At 33.2% G+C, this 21738-nt stretch overlaps 2 protein-coding genes across 2 annotated transcripts; both read left to right on the top strand.

Moving 5' to 3' along the window:
- The first annotated feature begins 513 nt into the window (after nt 1-513).
- LOC138325140 (TATA box-binding protein-like 1) lies at nt 514-7335 on the top strand. The gene is made up of 5 exons (XM_069270592.1): nt 514-1311; nt 2190-2272; nt 3134-3301; nt 3910-4004; nt 4596-7335. The coding sequence occupies exons 1-5, from the start codon at nt 1042-1044 to the stop codon at nt 4829-4831; spliced, it is 852 nt and encodes a 283-aa protein (XP_069126693.1). The 5' UTR covers nt 514-1041; the 3' UTR covers nt 4832-7335.
- A 1824-nt stretch (nt 7336-9159) lies between these two features.
- On the top strand, nt 9160-21240 carry LOC138325139 (regulator of chromosome condensation-like). The gene is made up of 11 exons (XM_069270591.1): nt 9160-9227; nt 9770-9845; nt 10509-10699; nt 11160-11339; nt 11657-11801; nt 12665-12736; nt 14276-14422; nt 14980-15093; nt 16007-16165; nt 18075-18180; nt 18436-21240. Exons 2-11 carry the CDS (start codon nt 9773-9775, stop codon nt 18503-18505), a joined length of 1257 nt encoding a protein of 418 aa, XP_069126692.1. The 5' UTR covers nt 9160-9227; nt 9770-9772; the 3' UTR covers nt 18506-21240.
- Nucleotides 21241-21738: the final 498 nt, after the last annotated feature.

The following is a 21738-nucleotide window of genomic DNA, read 5'->3' as shown; positions in this document are numbered from 1 at the left end:
ATGAGAACATATTGTTACCGACATAAAACATGATACAACGTTATGTAATATATAAGCTTAGATCTGTACCAAGAGAAATATGTTCAAAGAAAGACAACTCGTATCCCGACCGCACGCAATATATATACAGCACTGGATTTGTTTATTTTAATGTGCACGCCGCAATTTTGCAGCAATGTCAACTTCTAATTGATTTTAATTTTTTAAGTAATTCATTGAAAATTCGGGTTTTTTGGGTTGTTTTTTTTGCTCTTTTGATGAATATATATGTACATGGAAAGGATTTATTTTTCATTATTAATATTTCTAAATCAATTCTTCTTTATGATATACTATTGTAAATACAGATAATTATGTGCCTGGCTTTCATTACTGCATTGTTTCTAAAACAAATCAACACTTTTTTATGTATGCAAACAATTATCAAAAATAATTATCATGCATTATCATGGTGAGTAAATTATGTAGTGATCCCTGAATTGATAGCTTTTGAAGTTATTTCCCCTGGATTTTGCTGGCGGTTTTGATTGGTTGAAAGCCAAGGAAGAGAAAGCATGGCCGCCAGCTACAATTTCATCTCGTCGTTGTTGTTTATTTGGTTGATAATTCAGTAATGGCGGTAAAGTGAAGGCACTTTTGACAGTGAAAATAACTTTTGTACGAATACGATCATTTACTAATCAAATTTAAGTATGCACTGTGTCTGTGTAATTGGTGACAGGGCCGATCTGACCTGCTGATTCAGCCTTTCTGCGGTAACTTGGGAACGTAATACAGAGGCTGGAGACCAAAACTTCAGGAACATTAACTCTGTGAATACGGTGGATTCTAGTGGCTTTGGTCTGAAAATAAACTTGTCATCCTGAATTATTCAGAAATCTAACTATTTATTTACTCGGGACTTCATACTTGATTTTACTTTTTTTATTTTCACATTTGCTTTTTTTTCGGAGACGTTTTTTCGTACAGTAATGTGAACCGGCCCAGACGAAACACTTTGATAGTTGTTAACTATAAGTTCACCTTTCTAAATCCAATGTCATGGCGGAAAATCAACATGCTTTACTCGTGGTTGGAGAAGATGGGAGTATTAATGGGACAAATGGAGATGCACTTGCTGCAGCACTGACGGACCATACAGACTTTTGTGGTGGTGATGGTGGTGCAGAAGCAGAGAATGGGCAAGATGATGGACCAACAATTGACATAATCATTAATAATGTAGTGGCCAGTTACAGTACTCGGTGTCATCTTGACTTGAGAAGAATTGCTATGGATGGAAAGCATGTTGAATACAAGCGAGAACATGGTGTATGTGTTTTACAGCCGCATTTCTATCACATGTCGGATATGAGGTGCTATCAGTATTGTAGGATAATATATAATTAGTGAAATACGTCAGTTTTGAGAGTCTTAAACAACAAGGGTAAATTTGCCGTCAATCAAAAATTTCTCCTTTCCTGTTACAATGTAAAATTTGAACAGCTGCTATATCATTAATGATTTCCCAGAAATGCATCAAACACAGCACCCTCACACTCTTTGCAGATGACAGCATATATAATAATATACAAAACTATACACAACACACAAGACACACTTATATAAGTTAAATACAAACAGATATAGATGCAGCAGGTAGGTAGGAGGGACAGTGGCTAATGTCCTTACATCCAGACAAGTAAAATTCTTATATCATCTCCAACAAATGCACGAAGACCAATTACACACAATATGCCATCTCTGATATGACTGCATGCATGCATGCACATTACATGACAAAATATTTTGATGTGAAGTACTAGTTAAAGCTTTGATTTATATTTACATGAAATAAATTTTAATCAATATGTTTGTTACTAACTTTTCACTTGAAAATAATGATTAGCTATTTCAATGATTTATATATTTATACATTTAACAAATGAAAAGAAAAATAATAAAAGAAAAACACTGCACTTGCTATAGTTTCTGTAGGAGGACCTTTGGACTGTTTCTTTGATAGACTGAATAAACTATACAATTTTGGTTTAATAAATGTGTAATATTATTATATGTAGGAGAATTTAAATTATTATCATAATTATCTTTAATCTTTACAAAAAAAAAAAATTAGTTTCAAAAATGAATTTATGCCATATATATACTGTTATAACAAATATGTTACGGATTTATTGGTGTCTTTACAGATGTGCAATATGAAGATAAGGCGGCCCTACACAACGGCAACCATTTGGTCCTCTGGAAAAATTACATGTACTGGTGCCACAAGGTATCTTCACTCTGGGGGTTATACCATGTATAGTAACTGTATATAACTATATAATTACAAGGTTATAAGCATAACATTCTGTTGAGTTTATATACAGTAATACACTGCAGGTGATGATATGTAGCATTATACGACCTGGAAACAATTACGTGATGATGCGTTAAACCAACAAGCACTATAGAATGGGATTTAGTTCTTGTCTAGTATCAGAATCATACAATAACAGGTACAGTTTCCATAAACACCTCTGTTCATCACAGAGATATGTAATTAAATAAGAAACATAACAATATACTAATTTTATTTCAGCACAGAAAAGTGCACAAATTACATGAGTTTTATTGACCTATTTTTCCTGCTATTGTTAAATGTTAATGGATTAAGTGTCAAGTTGATCTTCTACGAATTCACAATAATGCTGCATTAAATAAATCCTCTCTCACGAATAATAACCATCTCTGTGACAGTTTGTATTTTCCTCCGAAACAATTTAAAAACTTGTGTTCCATGGTTACCCATGACCTGTATAATGCTGAGGTTGTAGATACATGTTATTTTGCTATGTTTTACTTTTAATTTAGCTGATCTGTATAAAGATCTCAAACTCTCTTCTTTTTATTAGTAAAATGTACTATAGCCCATACTTAGAACCGTTTTACTCTGTATAATCAGTCAGTTTTCTTTAGAGGGAGCTTGTCAAATATAACTGTAAATGATGGTAAAACAACCTAAAGTAAAATAAATACGTTTGATAAAAAAAAAGTAAAAATAGAAAAAGTCTTTAGAACAGTTACCATGACTATAATATTGAAGCTAAGATAAAGATTTCAATTTCACTGGTGGCTTTACTTTATTTTGCAGTGAAGAGGCTTGCAAGATTGCAGCAAGGAGATTTGCTCGACAGCTTCAGCGGATGGGATTCAAAGTGAAATTTTCCAACTTCAGGATTGTCAACGTCCTTGGAACCTGTATCCTCCCCTTCAAAATTAAAATATCAAATTTTTCAAGGAAATATCCAGAACATGCCAGGTGATTTTGAGTGATTCTTATCACTTGTAAATGAAAAAAAATTGTATATATAACGCCATATAAAGTCTACACTCTTGTAAAATCTATGATGAAAGTAAGGAACCATTAATTAAGTTTCATGATCATCAGTCATTATTTAACATATTTGGCTAATATTCTAATATACAATGTAGCAATAAGTGCCAGTGGAAACTAAATATTAGATTAAATAGCTATTGTTCAAAAACAGTAATCAGAAGAAAAAGACATAAATTTTGTATTATCATGGAATATGTATGGTTTTGCAGTTTAATATGGTGCATAGGTTATTTTTTTTCCCCCAAAACAAATTATTTTAAAACTAAATGGATATTTTCATTCCAATCAGAGTTAGTTCCCTTTGTATCTGTCTGATTTGCTTTTTATATTATCACACACAATTGGCCATTTCATCAATATTGTAAAACACATATATTACAATAATTATATAGCCATTTATGCAAGATGTCTTCTCTGATAATGTATTCATTGATTACAAAGAAATCATGCATCTTTGAAAACTTGCAAATCCTCCTTTTAATCATTGTCAACAGATTAAGTTTTCTAATACATTTATTCTGATTTTGAAGCTATGAACCAGAGCTGCATCCAGGTGTTACATATAAAATCAAGGAACCAAAAGCCACACTGAAAATATTCTCAACGGGCAGTATAACTGTGACAGGTGAGTTTACTGCCAGTTTTAAAACTAATCCACAGGCATTGAAAACAAAAAATATGTAATACAAATGTCATCACGGGCATACCGGGGCTGTGGGGGTAGAGTGATTAAAATGGCCTAACATATCACAACAAGCCCTCCTGGTCTAGTTATTACATTGTGTACAGGTCTCATATCTCAGGAAGGAAAAGGGGATTAGTTTCAATATGTTCACCTACATAAAAATATTCCATGAAATACTTACCAAAATATATACCGGTATAGTTTGAAGTGTTTACTGCTGTTTACATTAAAATAAACATACCATATTCAACCCATTAAGCACCCAGGGCGGTTAAAGAATTGAAAGATGAAGGGGCACTTGATAGAAGTATATTTAGGCCAATCTAATTTTTAATACCAAAGAATCAAATAGAGAAACATACACAGGTTTGGTAGTTTCAGTCTGTCTTCAAGTCAATATAATTGAAAATGAAGCCCCAAAAAGGGGAAGGGGAGCTTAAATGAAGGTAACGGGGCACTTATGGGGTTGAATATATATGGTTTGTGTAGTTGTGTTAATATACTAATTGTATGTGTTTTTGCTTTGTACAGCACCCTGTGTAGCTAATGTGCAGTCAGCAATAGAACATATATTCCCATTGGTGTTGGAGTTTCGTACTGATGATCAAGATATTGACAAAAACTTGTTAGAAAATGAAACTAAATTTATAAGAAAACAACGAGGTATTGTGAAACCAAAACGTCCAGTGATGAACTATGAAGACTATGAGGAATTTGACTCTGATGATAGTGAAGGAAGTTTTGATAGCGACGAAAGCCAAGATTGAATGTTCTTTACTGTATTGTTGAATGTGTAAAAGTAACAGAATGTTTGCTGTAAAAAAAGGCAGAATTAGAATGTGTGTAGGCTTGTTATATTGACTCACAAACCCAAACAGTATGTGAATTCAATTGACTCAGTCACTTTGTCAGAATAAGAACTTGTGTGTTTTTTCCTATATATTGCTGCTTTGTGAAACAAAGCTTTCAATCGTTATCAAGAAATATGCTCTTTAACCAAATCTGAAATGCTACAATCTTTAATCTTTTTGTATAACTTTGGTATTTTTCTAGTAGAAAAAAAAGTTTGTGTTATTATAAGAGCAAAGTTTTTCTGTGAATTTATATATATAGTGTAATTTAAAATGTTAATTTTCCTATACACCATCATATATAAAGTACAACATTGCATTTCATTCAAACATTTATGATGGGGGAGGGAGTTACTTGTTAAAATCTTTGTTGTGAAATACTCAGGAACTAAAATTGTCTGTACTAGGTATAAGGGTTATTTTACTGTCTTGTTTCTAATTAAAGGTTGTCTTGTTTTAAACGCCACATGCTATTTAAGCCCTATTCTGGGGTTGTTGGGGGGTTTTTTTTATTACTAAACCTGAAATCTCCAAAATCAGTCTTTTCTATCCATTTCTATTTTTCTTCCACATTAATCATTCTTTGTATCCTTTTAAATAAAACTTGTGGTTAGAACAAAATTTTGGGAACTACATGGGATGTTATATTGAAAATGCTGTTAATACTGAGAAAAGATATATTAGTGTACTATTTCAAAGATTTAATAATTACACATATAGTTCCAAAAGAAAATTCAACCAAGCTGCAACTTAATATAATTGCTTATATGATATTTGCTTATACTATTTAGTATTAAACTTACACTTATTAAAGTTGCTTAAAATATGTAATTTACATAGAATGTTTCTAAAATTGCTTAAAATATGTAATTTTCATAGAATGTTTCAAATGCTTCACAACCAAAATGCATGCAGCTTTAAACTGCATAAAATAAGCTATTACTTTTACAAAAGTGCTATTTTTTATATGAATTGAAGTATTACACAGATATACTAGTACCTTGTGGACTGGACTGTATTTGTGTAATACACTTTCTTATGTGTTCATTGCAAGTTGTGTTGAATCTGTTAGTGAATTTATCAGTTATAATTACTTGCCATACATCATTGGATTGATATTCAATTTAGCATTTAGTTCATCTGAAGGTAACTTTTATGTATGGAAAATGCTTACACCATATTTATTATATCTGATGTCATATAGGACATTTGCATAATATTTATTTGTAACAATGCATTTTGATACGAGTACATTGATCAGATAAAATATGTACATGTATTGATGTTCAAAGCATATTGTGAATAATTTCATTATTATTCTGTGGCATAAAACAGCAGAAAATAAAATTAATGTGGTTTGACTAGGTAAATGGATATTCAAGCCAATAAATTAAAAGTATTGTTAATTGTCAGTGTTTTGGTGCAAGATTGATATTAAATTCCAGGTGTTCAAAAGCACTATTTGCTAAAGTCTTACATTTCTACATGTACAGCTGAACATTATGTAATAGATGTTTGAAAAATATTAATATTAGATGTTGGCGATACTTAAATAACAATGTTGTTTTAAATTTTTCAAATGCAAAAAAAAAAGATTTTAATATTTACATTTGGCTTTACAACTTTGAAACGCATTGTGAATAGTTATATCTCCCCAATTGTAATAGAACCGAGATATTGTAAATGAAGGCTAGAACATGTGGAATTTTATTATTATGCTTGGTTTCTGTATATGACATACAAGTAATTAAGATGTTGAAGACATCAAGACTGTGTAAACTATCGAGTTACGGCCCTTTGTCATGTTCACATCAATTTTAATGAAATTAACATGATATAAATAGAAGTTCTTGCTTGATTCAATACAGTAAAAATTTGTAGCACGTAATGAAATCTGGTGAAATGGTTAAGGTAACAGTTCTGGTCAAAAATGGGCCAGGCAAGTCAAATAATTAGAATTTACTGACAAGTTACATTTACCTGTCGATATTGTCTGTAGCAGGGTCATTTCACTGTAGCTATGTAAGAAAACATTTTACAGTTCTGTGTTGACAATAACTGTACATGTAACATAATGTGTGTGTGTATATTGTTCAGTTTTGATTGATATGATGTATGTTCTTGTAACTGTTAAGATGTACCGGTATATATACATGTACCTAATAGGTTATACTTTTGGTTGACATTTAGGTACACAACAAGAAACACCTGTTGCTTTGTAGATATACATGTCCTGTGTACCTTTCATGTGATGCAAAATCCTTACATGTTGAAACTATATTGTATACATGTATTTGGGTCATTTTATATTGCATACGGATTGAGAGAAGTCTAGGCAAGACACAAAGGAATCATTAATAATTTTGTCATCTCATTGTTCATTTTTCTATTCATAAAAATAAATTTGTTTTGAATGAAAATTTTGTTCTTGGATTATTGCTATAAGATTAATTGGTATTTAAAATACATGGGAACCAGATTTTATTTCTATAATAACAAAAGTATTAGTTTTGAGTTGTGAATGTAAGTGTCAAAGATAATCTCTTGCTTCCTGTCAATGGTGTAAACAGGAAAGGATTATATGCTCAACTGGTTCAATTTACTTCTTTACATGTCCAAAATATCATAATACATGTACTATCTGGGAAAAAGAAGGGAAACAATTAGCAATGTTTCAGCCCAATTATTTAAATTGTCATCTTTGTATAAATTATCTATTAATTAATTTGATCAAAACTGGACATGGGCAAACATTGGTTCAACACATTAAAACATATGCCTTTCTTCTTATGTTACACACAAATCCATCGATAATGATGAGGTGGATTGGCAAGGACGCGCATGGATTGTGTGAAAAAGTAAAGTTATATATATACTACAGTGAAGTCGCAGGTTATTTCTTTATTTCTTTTGAGATTTGTTATTTGAGCAATGCAATTATGTAACTGCTGCTACACAAATCATGATCAGTTATTGGTAATATAAATTGAAGCTCATCAAGTAGTCTCTAGCTGCAGTTATACCAACTCTGTACTTGTCAATTATGTAAGAACTTTATATATCTGAACCTTAATATTCATCTCTAGAAAATCAAACATGAAATTTGTAACAGATGAAAATGTAGCAACCTGACCGTAACCAGTCAAATCCTGCTTCAATTTTAATTTGATACTCAACAATTGTAATACTCTAGTCTTTCTTTCCACAATTCACGTCAACAAAACAAAACAAGTTCATTACAATAAATTAGTTACACAATTATTTATTTTTGAAAAATCAAGACAATTCATATACAGTGTACAATTTCACATTCGCATGTTAATGCTGAACCATTCATTTTTCTTGTTGATGACTACTGAGCCTAGTGCAACACGAAGTGCACAAAAAGATGTATGAATACTGTTAAATTGTTTCTCGTTGTGTAATAAAGCATTCAGTAACTTTATTCTGCCAGAATTGTTTGAAGTTCATCCTCATGCTCAGATACACAATGGTCAATAATCAACATAAAAAAATCATGTTCTTCCTTTCTCCAACTAACAATTTTATTTTGCGTATTTCAAAATCCATTTGAATGTCTGCAGCCAGATCTGTGTTCATGAATGAATGCCGCTCATTTTTCATGTTATATAAAACGAATCTTCATGTATGGTCGTTTAGTCCTCTGGTCTTTCTGGGGGTGGTCCGCAAGGCTGTAACATCCTCTCCATCAAATTGAATTTAACTCTTGCTTTTGCTTCATTTTCGGCAAGAGCGAAGTAATTGAGCATATCAGTATGGCCAAGATATGATGCATAACTGTCTCTGTGTTGGTTTGTTAACCATTCCCATTTATTTGTGTCGGCATGACCGGTCCCAATGTATTTGGATTGAAGATGTTCTAGTTGACTGTGTATATTGTAACGGTCACCCATTGTTCATGCACACAAAGAAACTCTCCGCTAGGAGAAAGATGTATTTGTCGTTTGTCGTATAACCAACGTTTCAGCAGAAATTTCTGAATTTCAGTCACACAACGAAGTTCTTTCGGCGTTTTTAGCCACAACTTCCGGTTAGTTTTACCATATTCTAGTTGAACGATTACAAATTACACTATCTTAATAAGACGTTTATTATACTCAGAACTTCAAATTACGTTCTTAACAACAAATTATCATTATTGATAATCCAAGGGTGATATACAGAAATCAATTTCAACTTTGAAACGTTTTAATGTGCTGTTGGTTCTTGGGTAACTCATAATGCGCATGCGTGGCGGGAATCGTCATTTTCAAAACCAAAACACGAGGCGTTAGTAATAAGACTAGAAAAGGTGAGTGTATCTATCTATAAAACTCAAAAATTGGAAGACGAGTTGTGTATCCAATAGTTTATCACTGAAATGTTTTTGATCAACCTGTGTGCCAGGCGTTACTGTTGAATTCACCGATCACACAGTGACACCATCGATGCTCAGATGTTGAAATTCAATGTTAAATTTTTTACCGAACAGCTGACCCTCAATCCCAGTCTTCAGTAGCCAATGTGTTATGTAACACGTTTACAATTGCTTTCAGAAACTTAAGTTACTTAAGTCATATTCGACTGGGTATGTTTTTGAATAGCAAAGTGCATACCGACAGTATTGAAGAGTGATTTTGTTATTAAAATTGAAAGTTGAGTTGAAGGGGGGAGGGGGTTAGACATTTCCAAATTGATACTCAATAGATACAAATAATTGATTTCTGGTCAAAATCACTGGTTACTACATGCTACTTCATTCTTATCTAACCATCTGTAATAGACGTATGTACGTAACAAGGGTTAATATAATAAGTTGCCATCTAAAGTTTGAAACTGGTGTTTTTATTTCAGATCATGCCTGGTAGAGGAAAAAAGAGATCAAGAGAGTCAGAGGGGAGCACAGCCGGAGAAACAAAGAGACATAAAAGTATAAATAAAATACTTAGGGCAATCATAGCTTCAACTTTTCGATAACATCAAAGATGAAAAGGACCCCATTTTTTCTGCTAATATGCTTCCCAAACCCATGATTCATGAATGGAACATTTTGTTCATAGAAATTTTGTCCAAAATTTTCCATAAATGAGGAAGTCGTTTGCAAATGAAATGGGGTTGAAACGCTGACAATTAATTAATAATTGATCAGGTTGCCTCATGTTCAGTGATAAATACTAGCTGCTTACACTTCAGTCACAAAAATTTCATTTCAACACCAAAGTTATTTCAAAAGACTTTTTTGAGACATTCATGTACCATTTTAGTAAGTTCAAACAAAAATCCTGAATAAAAGAAAAGAAATATTTAGTTGATTCAATTCCATTCCGATACATGGTCATGATCACTAGCTAAATAAACCTCTAGGTATTGTGTCACGAATTGTGACTTCTTAATGTTCCTGCACATTATTTACACAACCAATAGTCATAAATTTGTCAATTGCGTTGAATGCATATACAAAGTTTTCTGGATTTTTTTTTTATCTCGGTCTATATTTATTATTATCTAAAATAAATCAAAATTAAGTTAAATTTACTCTTTCTGTAAACTTTTCACTATATTCTAACATTACATTATTGTACCTTGTTTGCAGTAGGACACTGTTCCCACAGATGTGAGGAAGGCGTGGTGCTTGTTCTGGGGGAAGGAGATGTTGGTCAGCTAGGTCTCGGTGAGGATGTACTGGAGAGGGCCAGACCTACCCTTTTGTCTGGTGTAGATGAAAAAGTTATTCAAGTTGTGTGTGGTGGCATGCATACAGTTTGTGTGACTGCAAAAGGAGAGGTGAGCACCAGACTGATTCAAACAGCAGAAAATTTTTATAAACATTAAAAAATACAATTTGCTTTGTGTATTCCACAAATCTAGGGAGTTAGACACTCAAAATGCAATATGTATAAGCAGGGACCAAGGAGTACCAGTGTGAATAAAATTAACAGAACAGCTGTTTTCTGCATTTGCATATTACAGAGTTATCTGCACTTGCAGGTAGGTAATAGGTATTGAATTATATGTGAGTATAACGTAATACTTTTTAGAGAAAACGATGCAAGTTTCACTCACAAAATAATGAAGTCACAATGGGAGACCTACCCGCAAGAGAGGTAACTAATATGTGAAGACGGAATGGGTTTATTCATATTAAATATCAGAAGGGGAGGTTATTTACTATAACCTACCTGAATATAACCACCTGGTAGTGATATTTGCGTTTTTATGATACAAACATAATTTGATTTTTCAGGTAATAACATTTGGCTGCAATGATGATGGCTCCCTAGGAAGAGACACATCGGAGGAAGGATCCGAGATGCTGCCAGGAAAAGTTGCTCTGGGAGCTAAAGTGGTCCAGGCTAGTGCAGGCGATAGTCACAGCGCCGCTCTGACTGATGATGGTCGACTCTATATATGGGGTAACTTCAGAGTAAGTCACAATTAACATTATCACAAGTATACAGATAACAGAAAGATTGATGAAAAGCTACAACTTTCTCTCTCCGGCAAAGAAAAACAACAGTAAACAGTGATGATATGATGAAATGGGGTAAAACAAATTCCATGTTTTCAAATGTTAAGGGCAATGACCCTTTGCATCATTGCCTGAGCCATATTTTTTAAAATAATGAGTCCAATACAGTAACTTTTACCTTTCAACAAAAGATTTATTTCTATTATGCCAGTGTCTTTGAAGCAAGATTTGTTCAATGTCCCTTTGAATATGAAAATTATTCTTAATCCCAGGATTCCAATGGCTCTATAGGGCTAACACCTGAGGGCGTGCAGAAGGAACCAGTGGAAGTATTACATAATGAAACCATCGTCAAGGTTACATCTGGTGGGGATCATCTCGTGTGTCTGACAGACAAAGGAGAGATTTACACATGGGGTAGGTGGAATGTTTATATTGGTGACAGGATCAATATAACATATCCTAGGCTACTGAAGAACTTCTAGAATGTCTAACAAAAGGCAGTTCAGTTGTTTGAATCAGATACTTGTTTGGTGGCTTCTGTGAGGCAAATTTGAAATCCTCCATATCAAAAGTATATATTTTGTTTGAATCGTGAAATCAATGATACCCATATTCTAGATGTTTTAGAGATCATTTTGATGGGAGCCCTTTATATTTCCCTGTATATGTATCTTTAAAGAAACATCTAATTCTTGAATATATTTTATCCAACTAACATTATCCATGTTTTTGACTTGGCTGGTAAATGATGCTGATCTTTGATGAAGGAATTATTGTTTAATAGTGTTGTGTTTTGCAAGGTATGTGACAATACAATATGTATCATGATACAGGGTTCATGATACATATCACGATATTTTGATAGACACTTCATATGCCGTGGTGTCATTGTAAATGTGTTTGTTGTTAGGTTGGTTGTATTTCCGGATTATTTTAGTTATTTTAGTATAATGAGTTTTAGTTATTTTCCGTGTATTTATTCCCATGTTCCGTTACTAGATTTAGTAGACAGAAACTTAAAATAAGACCAACAAGCAGCCTGATATGCCACAGGCATTGACACAAATTTATTGTTTTGATTCTCATGGGATCCTGCTACTTTGTTACCAACAAACGTTTGGCTGGCGTTGACAAAGGGAGATAATCCAATGTTTAATTATTTTTTTTTAAGGTATCACGATACTAAGAAATTGCACACAGTTCGATGCATCAGTAAATCCTTACACCATTATTGTTTAATTATCAAATCTGATCCAAATTGTAATGATGTATTCCAGGGTGTGCTGAACAAGGACAGTTGGGGCGAGTGGCCGAGTGTTTCACCTCCAGAGGAGGCAGAAAAGGATTAGGTAAAATATAGTACTATTGTACTGTTCATAGAAAAACCATGAAATACATACTGTTAATTAGGGCTTAAACGATAAGTAATTTTTGTATTCGATTATTCGGTCACATGTTATCGATTATTAATCGATTAATCACTTGAACTGACGGCAACTAGATTTTAGATAAAGTCTATAATGTCTCACTACTGACTACTGAAAACGTCCGCCATGTTTTGGTATCGATATGACAGAGCACATGCCTTACATAATATAAGCCTACCAATAAATAAGAATAGATTTATTGACAAAACAAACATATTTTATCCCAAATAAGCCCTGAATTCCGTTCCTGTATCATCCTCTGTAACATCGTTTTAACCCGCTGTTTTGACGTGACCTTCACACGTACGACTAATCAACCAAATCAGGATCGCCACGGAGCGACATGACCAAATTTTCGTCAATGAACTTTTTTATTTCCATGATCAAAGAAATGAAATAAATCAACAACTCGTATCTTCTATTGGAATATGAGCAAAAACATTCCTTTTTTATGAAAAACACATGCAACAGTAAAATTAAAATGTTCATGACTACTCATGCCTCCCGGACGTAACAACATGGAAACCGATCGCTAGTGAAAATTGGCAAACAACGTGTTGCAAGCTTTCTCATGACATTCACTTTCTCATTGATTAATGACTTTAACTTCCACAGAGACTAATTTAACAAGTATTTCTCACATCATAACAGGGATGAAAATGTTCAGCCAATTGGCTGATTTCAGCCTTTTTGACTTTCAGAAAATAGGTTCATGGTACCTGTAATTCCATATAATTTCCCCCAAAAATATATATTTCAGCCTTTTTCAAAATTTTGCATTTTCATCTCTGTCATAATCATATATGCTTTGTTGAGTTCAAAACGTGTACATAAAGGGATGAAACTACAGTCAGAATGGCTTCCTCAGAAATCCATGATCTGTCAACGTGTTTATTCAGCTTATAATGCACTTGCTGTGCATGCAACGATAAATAAAATCTTTAATCGATTATCAGCAATTAGTTTCATTAATCTAATCGCCTCCGATTATTCGACTAATCGTTTCAGCCCTACTGTTAATGTATTGTAGTGGTTATCTTGGTGCTTTTCACTTCAGCAGTTAGTGTGAATTTATTGTTGCACTTACTTGATCAAAATCATTTTTCATACAATAAATACTATGATAATAAAATAATATTGTGATGAATGCCTATTATAACATATGACAGACCAGTCATCTGCATAAAAATAAATAAAATGTTCAAATGAAAAACTTGTGCTTTATATGATTTAAATAGACAATTCTAGCAAGGCAGATAACTAACATTTTAAGTACCATGCTAAATTTCCATGGAAATGATAAAACATACGAATCACTTCTATAATCAATACCAAAGGCAACATAGCAGAAATAATATTTCTTTTTATTTCTTTCTGTGTGAATATTTAGAACTTGATATTTTATCAATATATTTCGTCATTGGGTTTATGTGATTTTAAATCAACATCCTTTTTGTTCAGGATTTATCTTGACTCCAGCCAAAGTGAAATGTAGGAGGAGGAAGACAGTTTTCAGTGACATATGGGCCAGTCAGTTTGCAACATATGCCCTGGAAGCAAGTACAGGAGAGGTGTTTTCTTGGGGACTTAATAATTACTTTCAACTAGGTAAAAATATTAGAATGTTAAACTCATATTGAAAACATCTTATCACTGCAGGGATAATAAAACAATCCCACACATTGTAATGCAAAAATTGAAAGTTAGAAACATCTCAAAAATACAAGGGTTTTAAATTCCCAAAACAACATGGGTAATTAGTAAAGTTATGATGTTGCCAGAATCACATCACAAGCACTGAAGGGTGGGACGAATCAACGGTAAATTGTACTTTACTCGCCTCGAAACCGCTATATTGTTCTAACATTGAATATTGATTGTTAGTAAAAACAGCCTATCAATTTTTTTTCCAGTCTGCAACATCCTTCAGTTAAACTTGATAAATGTTCATGTTTGAGAAACTACAGTGGATAAATGGTTAAGATATTCAATACATTACCACCAGCCCATTGGTGAGTACCTGGATAAGTAGGAACCCAGGTAATGTGTCGGTGGTTTTTCACTGGGTATTCAGGCTTTTCTCAAGCTCCTTAACTATATTAACCTGACCGTTGACAAGTTGTAAAACTGAAACTATCATGCTTGACCTTTTCATCTTTTTACAGGGTTTAGTGACATGCAGAATCGTTTTGTACCAGAGAGAGTGCGTTCATTTTCTGACAAGAAGTGGATGAAATTGGATGGGGGCCAACATCACACAGTGTCTATGGACACGGATGGTAAATATCTGATGCTTTTGTAGGTGTAAATAGTGTAATGCTGTAATCAAATGTAGACAGCGGTCTGTCAAGAGAAGACAAGTATGTTGACTCTATTGTAAGGGTCGACTTCGTTCCTAAAATAATAACTGAAATGAAGTTACCACACCAAACAAATGGAAGATTCCTTGTGTAAAACTGTCAGCAATGCAGGTTTTACTTTGCTGTTTTGCCACATGACTTTGTGGTGGTCATTTTTAAGTTGAGTATTGACAGCAAAGTTCAGGGCTCGACATTAACTTTTTTTGGTACCTGCCATATCAGGCAGGTGACCACTCAAACTAACCAACCCGAATAGTCATATGACTTGCCCAATAAAATCTGTTTAAAAGAACTTTTGATGTTTTCCTGCTGTAATAAAACATGTGTTTTTAATGTACATATCTTTTTTAATTAAACTTCAAATACTAAAATTTCGTTCTTAACATTGAATTTGAAGAATAGATGGGTACATACTTATAATATCAGAATCTTTACTAAACCTGACAGAAAACAAAAATGTCCTTGTCATGTTTTAGCTGTCAAACTTTGTTATGACTGTTTCAGCAATTGCAATGTGCTTGAATCTTACACACATTTATTTGACCATGACTAATTATGGGTATGAATACAGAGAGTAGATATGATAAAGCTTATTTATTTCAGATTCTGAGTGTGATGATTTAACTTAATTATTGTGACATGGAATTTACATGGAACTTAAACAAGTATCAGTGACCTATAACTAAAATTCTCCGCCTGCACTGTCGGGCAAGTCACAGACAAAACTGACCTGCCTGACAGAGGTCTGACCTGCCGTGGACTGTCGGGCAATGGTTTTAGGTTTCAGGTTTAGTTATATATGTACCTTTAAAGTTAACATTCTGTTTGACAGGTAAGGTGTACACACTGGGTAGGTCTGAGTATGGACGTTTAGGACTGGGAGAGGATGTAAAATCCGAGAAGTCAGAACCTACAGTGGTAGCAGGGGTACCGGAGGATTGCACAGACATAGCTGCTGGACAGTCGGTTTCTTTTGCTCTGACAAAGTCTGGTAAGTTGACTAATACTCCTCGTCTGTCGGACAAGTGCTTCATCAAAATCTACTCGTCCGAATGACACTTTCAACTGCCCGCAATTTTTGTCAGATAAATAAGTATATGTGACTGTATATATTAGCATACAGCTGTTTGAGGTGTATCCAGATGATTGTCAGAATTGTATTGATGCCGATTCAGGATAACATGACTAACAAAAGGTTTTACAAGAAGGCTGACAAAAAATTTAATTCCAAAATAATTTTGTATTGAAGTGTTAAAAAAGAATCTTTAGAATCTAAAAGGTCAATATTTTAACTTACTTTCCAATGTAGTTGGTATTTTATTTTTAATTCCATTTTCTTCTTGGAAGCTTTTTTTGAGGCGAACATCGCAAAAAAAAAACTGAAACAGATTTCGCAGCGACATCTTGTTATTCGATACATTTCTAGCCTCTTCATTATCATATCAAGAGACCTCAGATTTATTCATGTTACAATGCATCACACGTGCATGCGCATTGAAAACGAAAGTCGGGGATTTCCAAGAATGATGCAGAAAACGAAAGCTTATGATTGCTTTGACTTTTTTAAGAAACCGTTACGAAAGTTAGGCCCTAAATTTTTTTTCTATATAAATTTAGCAAGAAGCAATATATTTAAGGTCTAAGTCATAGTCGATATCAGAATTTTTTACTCGTCCAACAGACAAGCGTGATGTCAACATTCACTCGTCCGAAGGCCAAATCCAGCGGACAAGTACATTTCCCCAGCCCTGATTAACACTGTCTTTATTACCCATTTGTTTTACTATTTATCTGTTTAAACAATTGCTACTCCTAATCTACTTGAGGTTTTTAATGAAACTTGATAGCACCAATCTTTATACAGTATATGCTTAATTTATATGGAAACAGGATACCTCCACCTTTTCCACAGAGCTATTCCCCTTCGTTTAAAAATTAGGAGGAGGGATATAAGTTTGCCCACTGGACAACTGTTTTAGGTACAACAAATGCTGTAATCCAAAAATATTAGATCTCGATATTGAGAAGCTTCTGATGTGCAGTACCGAGATCTAATGCCCGACCCCTATATGAGTCTTCGTAAGTTACGCCCTTGAATTAGAGCGGAAATTTGACGCTTAATTACGAAGTGAAAAACTTACCAGAATGTCAAAAAACATGTATAGCGTGAATCAGAAGTTATCCATGAACACCTCCTGGTATAAGAATAGGTATGACATAACATTAATCCACGGAATAATCACACATTTAAGAGCTGACCCATAGCAATTATGTGCATCGCTGTATAATCTAGGTTAATTCCTATTCAAATTTTCGTCACTTTCAGTTTATCAAATTATTGTACAGTGTATCAAGTGGAAAGATGATATTAATAGTGGTAACCAAGGTTGTTTATATGCACGGAAACAAGTATTTTTTATCAGTTCTGATTGATTCTGGAAATATTTAAATAAATTAATGCATTTTAGTCGAAATACTGCAAGATATTTTATAGATAATGATACTTTTACTTTCCGTCATCATTCTGTAATTTGGAACTACCGAGTAAAAATGGCGACCTGGTAGACTTACAAATAGTGGTGGGGGTAAAGAAATGTCTAAATTCGGTATAAAAGTGCAATAGTGACGTTTTGAATTTTGGATTTAACATGATTTGGGATAATTCTTTCAGGATATAAAAGGTTAGTGTAAACACAACTTGAAATTTTGAATTTATATCGAGCCCATTTCTGTGCCGTGTGAATCCTGCCTCGATTGTTAGAGGTTAGACACGACGTAATGATCAAAAGTGTCTCGTCGTATTAGACCTCTAACATTGTTGGAGTACAAATGCTGGAGTGGGACCCATTAGCATAATCATTATAAAGTCAAGAAACCGAAAATGATTTTTCGTATTTCAGGCACAGTATATGGCTGGGGGATGGGGACGAGTCAGCAGCTAGGAGTAGGCAACGATGAGGATGCCTGGGTACCAACGAAAATGGGAGGAAAGCAGCTCGAAAATAGGTAAGTAAGGGATACATATAGCATGAAATACTCATTGTTTTCATGGTTTCTATGGACAAATATAACAATAGTTTTGTTTTAATTATTTGACAAAAAAAGGGGGGGAGCAAGCAATAGGTTACATTAGATATATTATCATTATTCTCACACTCTTAGTTAGCATTTTTAGGCCTACAAAGTATGGTATAGACATTCTTACACTTTTCAAATGATACAATTGAACTTTAGTTATTTTTCTTTCATCTCCTTTTTCAGGTCTGTTCTAATGGTTTCTTCTGGAGGACAACACACAGTTCTTCTTGCAAAAGACAAGCCAACATCCTGAGTCAGGGAGATGAACTAGAACCCAATAACTTATGTCTTCCTAACATCATTGGATTCCTCTTAATCCAGATTTACTTTAATAGGATTAAAATTATGTGAAAGCTCCTAAAACTGAAGAAAAATGTGCCCACGAAAATCCAGATGGCATGTTGACCATGTTTAGATTGTATTCCTGCTTTTTCTGTCATCTGGTATGGCATGTAAGGTGGAACTTAAGTGGTGAGGCTTTGGAGATGATCTGTGATTGTATAATTTCGTTGAATCAGAATGAACCCGATCTCTTATTTGTTTATTTGTTTGAGTTTTCTTTTGTAGTGAAAATCAGGTGTTGTATGGTTGAAATCTGTCAGTCGTGAGAATTTATTCAACAACGAAATGTTTTAGGTGTCCCCATTTGTTGTAGGTGTCCCAGCTGCCGTTCATTAAGAATTTATACAAACTTTTGAATCGACAAAACTATGATGAAATGTTTTATTATATTTTTAGAGAATATTTCTGTAATGTCTCTCAGTGTCCATGTTTCAGCATATGAATACTGTTGATACAAACTGTATTGAGATGAATTTTTTTTAATAATTGTGTCATCTGTATCTTTGTCAAATCGTCTTCTGTAATTATGGACTTTCACATGAGAGCTGCTGAACCTGTTTGTACTTGTCAAAATGTCTTGTTCCATGATCAGACTCCTCATAACTATTTATGTCATTTCTCTATAACTATATCTGTGCCATTGGGAACTAGGTAGAACAGTTCCATTATAATCACTTCATTTTCGCATATATTATATTTTTGCGTCTTTGTTAATTCAACATATTCACAATACATCAACGGCTATTTAGTATGATATACAATTATTTGCAGATCTTTTGAATTTGTGTTTGAAGTCTCACAAAATAATGCGAAAATTTGTATCAAGTGGTTTACAGATGTTATAATACCCATAATCAATTTACCGGTATATGTTGAAAGTAATTTGTTATCTGTCAAGCAATTACTTCAGCATTTGCCATGTAAAAGCAGCATGTGTCATGTTTTAGATATAGTTTTTTTTTAAACAGCATCTATCAAGAACGAAATCATTTTCAAAATTGTTAGAAAGGTTAAAAGAATATTTTCAGGTATTTTATACACAATTGCTAACCTTTGTTGAAAATGCTATAATATAGCAGAATTGTTTTCATTTATTTTGGAAGGGGCCTTTTTACCTCATTTTGGGAAGGGAATTTCCAGGAGTAAACTGTATTATTATTTTTTTGAATTGGCATCAATTTGAAATAATTTCCGTTGGAAATGGACCATTAATGCATTATCAACTCTAAAAAGCCCTTGGAAAAAGCCCTGAATTGATATAAATTTCAATAACAATGTATTACTTTAATAGTTACAAAGATCATGTGAATAAATGTGAAGAAAGGGTAATCAAAATGGCAAAAATTAAACGTAATGTTACACTGCATTCATTTAAGTTAGGCCAAATAAGAAAATATTCTTGTTTCCGGTAATACCGTTTAAAAATGAAGGTTTAAGTTAGGCCCAAAAAAATATTCTTGTTTCCGGTAATACCCTTTTAAAATGAATGTGGTAGGTAGGTAGGGATTTTTTTTTTCTTCATCCCAGTTTCTTGGAGTGAAAAACTGAAGTAGACCTTATTCAACCTTTTATAAAACCATGGAGATTATTGGTGTCTTAGATTTACAGAATTTGTACCAAAATTTCTGCTTTTGTGAAAAACCAAACAAAAAAATTTAGGTTGTTATTTGTTTGCTTGAGGACACAATTGATAAAAAGTTTTTGTATAGGCACTGATTTTAAAGGGTCGGTCGGGTAACCGGAAACAAAAATATTTTTTTGTATGGCCTTACCTTGTCTAAAATATTTTTTATGTATTGGGATAGTAAGGACAGTGCCACTAGAAATGCATAGTTAATTTAATTCACAATGGCATCTGAGGAAGGCCCAATTCTTTATGGTAACCGCAAGTGCCAAAACAAGTATTCAATTGTAACTGAACATGTAGATTAGAAAAAGCAATTTTTTGTAAGCACAACATAGATGGTGACAAAATTGTACTTTTCAAATGTATTGTAAGTGACTAAATATTATAAGTTATGATAATATGTTTAAATTGATAGCTATAAGTTGGCAAAGATGTATGGAAGATTTATGAATGAAAGTTGAATGTAGTAGTATTTCAATAGATTTGTTATACAAATGATTTAGTCATAATTGCGAGGTGCATGCAAAATTAATATGTAACCTATATCCTTGTTGGCAGCCTTTTTCACATTAAGAATTTACTTATTGAAAATCATTAAAATTCTTTTCACTTTTTTTGAAGCAATTGAATAAATTCTACATAATTTTGTAATGTAAGAATTATTAAAATATAAAACTGAAGATAGTAAATTTAACTATTGAACTTTTTAGATTTTAGTGATTTGATAGATTCTGATTTCAAAGTGTTTTCTTCTAAAACAAAAACTTTAACAAAAATAGTAGACCAGACATTTTCACAAGGAAAGTTTAGAACGAACTAAAAGGAAATTTACATAATCGTGTTTTGTTTTAACAAAGAATTTCTTTCCATTAATCAGACACAAATGTTGAAAGTTGATAAAAGCATAATTTTATTTATTGAACAAACTTTTAGTTATTTTAAGAAAATTGTTTTAAGGACATCCATAAGTATTTTAATATAGATAAACATTGAATAAAATCTTAATATAATACACTTGATTTTGTCTTGTGTCTTTGATATGGTAAAAGTCCAGCTGTAATAACCCTTACCGAAAGAGGTTTTATGTATAACTGTTATCCTGTCTCTCGCATCCTCTATTTCTAAGGGTTACGACCGCGTTCCCTACACTTCTGGTACCTGGGTGTATGGCTGCAGGCATATCAAATTTGAAGGCTATTCAGGAGGGGGGGGAAGAGAGTGAGAAAAAATGACCAATCACAGGCCTTTCAGAGACATTTGAAGATTAATAGAGAGTTGCTCAACATAAAAGCCACACAGTCAACCACAATGTACTTTTGACGTTTCACTCAGTCTTCAATTTTGCTAAGACCTATAGACTAATAGTCCAGAGGTGTAGAGATTGTAATTTTAAGTGGTGGTGTCCCATGGAAATCAGGGGTTTGTCAATTGGAACACAGGTAGGATTACAATATTGTATTGGTACAAGTCTAGTATTATGTGTATTGCCATGCGGATATCTTGTCTGACTGTGTCAT

This window comes from Argopecten irradians, chromosome 6 (assembly GCF_041381155.1).
Source record: "Argopecten irradians isolate NY chromosome 6, Ai_NY, whole genome shotgun sequence".
Lineage (NCBI taxonomy): Eukaryota > Metazoa > Mollusca > Bivalvia > Pectinida > Pectinidae > Argopecten > Argopecten irradians.
The sequence above is the reverse complement of the archived record's forward strand: the minus strand, read 5'-3'. Positions and strand labels throughout refer to the sequence as shown.